A 4,261-nucleotide genomic window follows, 5' to 3' on the forward strand; every position below is an offset into this window, starting at 1 on the left:
CAGAGCCGATCCTCCCTATACGCAAAATACGCAAGCTGCGTAGGGCCCCCGAAACACCAGGGGGCCCCCTTGCTCTCAAAGATGATTTAATTTTAGCGGTTATGAAAACATGAATGATCATTTATTTTAATGCGGTGCGCTGTCGCCCTTTCTACGTAAAAATCAGTCAAATCATGTAACGTGAATGTCGTACAGTCTTGCTTGAGACTAAAAAAACGAGTTGAAAGCGTATCGAGCCATGGAAGAGACACTGTTTCTCAAGCGCTTTCCGCCAGTGCTTGATAAAGAAATGAACTCATCTACATCTTGGATGACCTGAGGGTGAATACATTTTTATTTTTGGGTGAACTATTCCTTTAAAGCACAACTTACACTCGTGAGTTATTACAAAGCTACTGTCAAGGTGAGTGTCACTGGCACGAGATATGTACTTCTTGTGATGTAAATGTGAGAGAGGAGTGCAGGGTTAGTTCATCACTCACGGCCTGTTCCTGACAGATCTGTGTGAGTCTCTCCAGCTGTTCCTCCCTCACAGCTTTGGTCTTCTCATACTGCTGGATCTCCAGCTCCATCTCCACCTTCACCTGCAGCACGTACGCTACAGAAGAGAAACAAAACAGCAGAGTAAAGGACCATTTTTTCTTTTTGGTTGATCCTCTCAAATACTCGCATCCTTTTTGAGCAAAGTTTGGGGTTGGCAAGTTTTTGTTTTTAAAAGAAATCTCTCATGCTCAACAAAGCAGCATTTATTTAATATGAAGTAAAAACAGTAATATTATAGTGAAATATTATTAGAACTTAAAATAACTGTTTTCTATTTGAATACATTTTAAAATGTAATTTATTCCTGTGATCAAAGCTGAATTTTCAGCATCATTACTCCAGTCTTCAGTGTCACATGATCCTTCAGAAACCATTCTAATATGCTGATTTGCTGCTCAAGAAATGTATTATTATTATTAGTGTTGAAAACAGTTGTGCTGCTTCATATTTTTCTAGAAACCATGACACATTTTTTGATGAAGAGAAAATTCAAAATATTTGTTTTTCTTTGGAAACAGATTTTGGAAATAGGAATTTTTTGTCCTTTTTTAAATTTTTTTTATCTGTCTTTAATTTCACAATTTAAATTGCCATTGCTAAATAAACGTATTACGTTTTTTTTCTTAAATATTAAAAAATTAATTTTCATTTTCAATACCATGGTACTGTATAACATTCTGATATCATCATTGCCCATGATACCATCACAATACTTCTAAAAAAAAAAATAAAAAATCTAATAACGACCCATAAAAGTGAGACAGTTTTTTATCTGGTTGAATTATTTGTTGAATTCTACCTAAAAATAAATAAATAAATGAATAATAAAACTAAATAAATCAATAAAATATTCTATTTATATTATGTATAAATAAATTAATAGAATATTATCATAATAGAATATTTCTACAACATTTATATTCAAATAATATTATCCAATTATTTGAACAGACTGCATTTATTTGAAAAGACCACACAGAATACATTTAAATAAAAATACTGTAAAACAGCTGATCAAATGTTAACAGGTTTAACACACAATGGGTAGCTTTGATAAACTGCTAATTGTTTTCTGCAAACATTCAATGCCGCCAAATGCTAACATCATCTCCATCCACGCCTAAGCGGAGAGCCAATTTTTGCCTCATATTCCATGAACTGACATGAGCGTCGTGTGAGGTTGATTTCTCAGACTGGGCTGGGATTGTGCTGCTCTGCTCTCTGCTGTTGGCTCTTAATAAAGCCATAGCCACATGACCCCTCTTATCATCCACTCGCTCTCCATATCAATTAGACTCTTCTCACACTGGTACCATCTGCCGACAGAACTCCCAGCATGCTTTGCTGCGTTGCAATGTGTTACTCAGTACCACAGCATTCTCCGTACATTCAGTTTCAGGATTGTGATATATTATTTTAAATAAATATTTTTAGATCTATTTAAATTTATTTAAATAAAAAATGAGTGGGATTTAATATGCACAATCTCTCTAAAACTGAGGTAAATTTTAATGTTCAGAAGTCTGCTATTTTATAGCTCATGGTAACATCATGGTACAACCACAGGGTGGCGTAGAACTGAATCAGACTCTCAGTGAGACTTGAGCTCATGAATGTTAATTGGTCAGGGTGTCTGTCAAATATCAGCTTTCATTTCTCCTTCATTTCTCAGGGTTCAGATTATATAACTTCAGCATTCTACTGTTGTATCAAACACTGTGTAAAGTGTAATGACCGTATTCAGCTGTTTTTTTTTTTTTGCCGACTGTGCACTCTCTCAAATTCAAATCTTGAGGCGTATGAACACACAGATGAAAACATACGCAATTCTTACAGCTTGCACATAATAAACCACGAAGGAGAGGGGAAAGATAAGATATATATGCAAACAGACAGGCAGAATAGACAAAAACGCAAGCACAAAGCAATATAAATGTAGATTTTAATAGAAAAGGCACAGAAGATGGCACGCAAGCACTTTAGATTCATATTAAGCATAGACAAAATGGATTTAAAATTTATATTTAAATTATTATAATTTAAAAGCGTTTTTAAATGATAAAAAAGAACATAAAACTATTAATTGCAATTAAAATTTCACTAAATAGTTCAAGCTTTAACTTAAAGTAGTTTACTACTGTACCTTTAAAATTTCTATATGTTAATGACGTCTTTTATGATTGGCTGTGCTGCATACTGACGCCATATTCATGATTATTTTTACAGCTTAGTCTAACAACTGTTCTTGGTATATCATGATATTGCATCAATATTTTAGATTCTTGTATCCAGAGTAATTTTAGTATTATTTATGTACTACTATAGTTTTTATTAATATTTTGAAATAGCTTTTATTTTTATATTTTCAGTTTTAATTTTAGTTTAAGTTTTAGTAAATCTTACGTGCTTTTGTCAAAAAAATTGTTTTGGTCAAGCTTTATTATTTATTAAATTGTTTTTCTATCTATTTATTTATTTATTTATTACATTTTTATATAGCTTCATTTTATTTCAGTTTAAGTAATTCTAGTACTTTAGTAGTTAGTTTCCGAAGCAACATTTCTAATTTTCATTGTATTGTATATTATTTCAGCTTTATTTTAATGACTAAAAACTATTTTTAACAGTTTTATTTATCAATAACAACACTGCTTGTATTGATGTATTTTATTTATTATGACTTTTATATCAAACTCAGAGCTGGTTCTGTGATGCGCTAATAGATCTCAGCACTGGGACAGTTGTTTGTTGTCATCGGCAGTGTTCGTGTAAGTGTGTCTGACGGCGCTGTGCTCAACAGCTCAATGATGTTTAGTGAGAATGAGGGTGACCTGCCCCAGCCATCGACCACGAATACACTTGCATAAACAGAACCTGTGCTGAGACATTATGGACATTATGCTCCTCTCTGCACAGACAAAAGACTCTGAATCAATTTGAATTTTAATAAGACCAACGCTGGCAGCAGCAGCGCGTGTGAGGCGTCTATCATAACCCACACGCATTGTGTAATGCGTTACATTTTAAATGTATGTAATTTGATTACAGTTACTAATGTCAATAAAATTAGGTTACTTAAGTTACAAATGCAGTGTATCATGTTTTGCGCGTCAGTATGCCCTTTAATAAATCACGGAGAATGCGAGCTAAAATGCAGATGAGTCCTACAACTTTTATTTCAAAATGTTGCATTCGATTTTACATATTTTAGTCTGGCATTATAGTTTGGGAAAAGTTCAACAAGTGAATGTGTACAAGTTTATGTCATAGTAACACTAATATAAGTAAAAATAAATGACTCATCAGAATGAGATCCTCCGCTGGATTAAGCCGCGTTGCATCGCATTCTTTTTCTGAGGTAAATTCGAGGCTTATTCCTCACAGTGCATCTTCTTCCAAAAACGAAAAGTAGCCGAGATGAACTTGAATCGCGCGTGTGAGGCGTCTATCATAACTCACACGCATTGGGCCGGACAGGACAACAGCTAATAAAATTAATCAGCTGAATTAGCTAATGCTTTTACATTAACACTGTCTTTAAGTGTTTAAAGGTCAAATATATTTACATTTAGTAAATAAATAAATAAATAAAACAAATATATATATATATATTATATATACAGAGTTGAGTATAATGCGTTACTGTATTCGAATTACTTTTCCTGGTAACGCAGTAATGTAATGCGTTACATTTTAAATGTATGTAATTTGATTGATT

At 33.1% G+C, this 4,261-nt stretch overlaps 1 protein-coding gene across 2 annotated transcripts in view; it reads right to left on the reverse strand.

The window, feature by feature from the left end:
• LOC107712525 (transmembrane protein 266) overlaps nt 1-4,261 on the reverse strand; it is an 85,445-nt gene that overhangs the window by 7,500 nt on the left and 73,684 nt on the right. For both annotated transcript variants that reach the window (XM_016517816.1, XM_016517815.1), the window contains one exon: nt 483-598. In XM_016517816.1, coding sequence (XP_016373302.1) covers nt 483-598 — 116 coding nt within the window. The remainder of the gene's footprint in view (nt 1-482; nt 599-4,261) is intronic.

Source organism: Sinocyclocheilus rhinocerous, unplaced genomic scaffold (genome assembly GCF_001515625.1).
Source record: "Sinocyclocheilus rhinocerous isolate Xijiao unplaced genomic scaffold, SAMN03320098_v1.1 scaffold1259, whole genome shotgun sequence".
NCBI lineage: Eukaryota > Metazoa > Chordata > Actinopteri > Cypriniformes > Cyprinidae > Sinocyclocheilus > Sinocyclocheilus rhinocerous.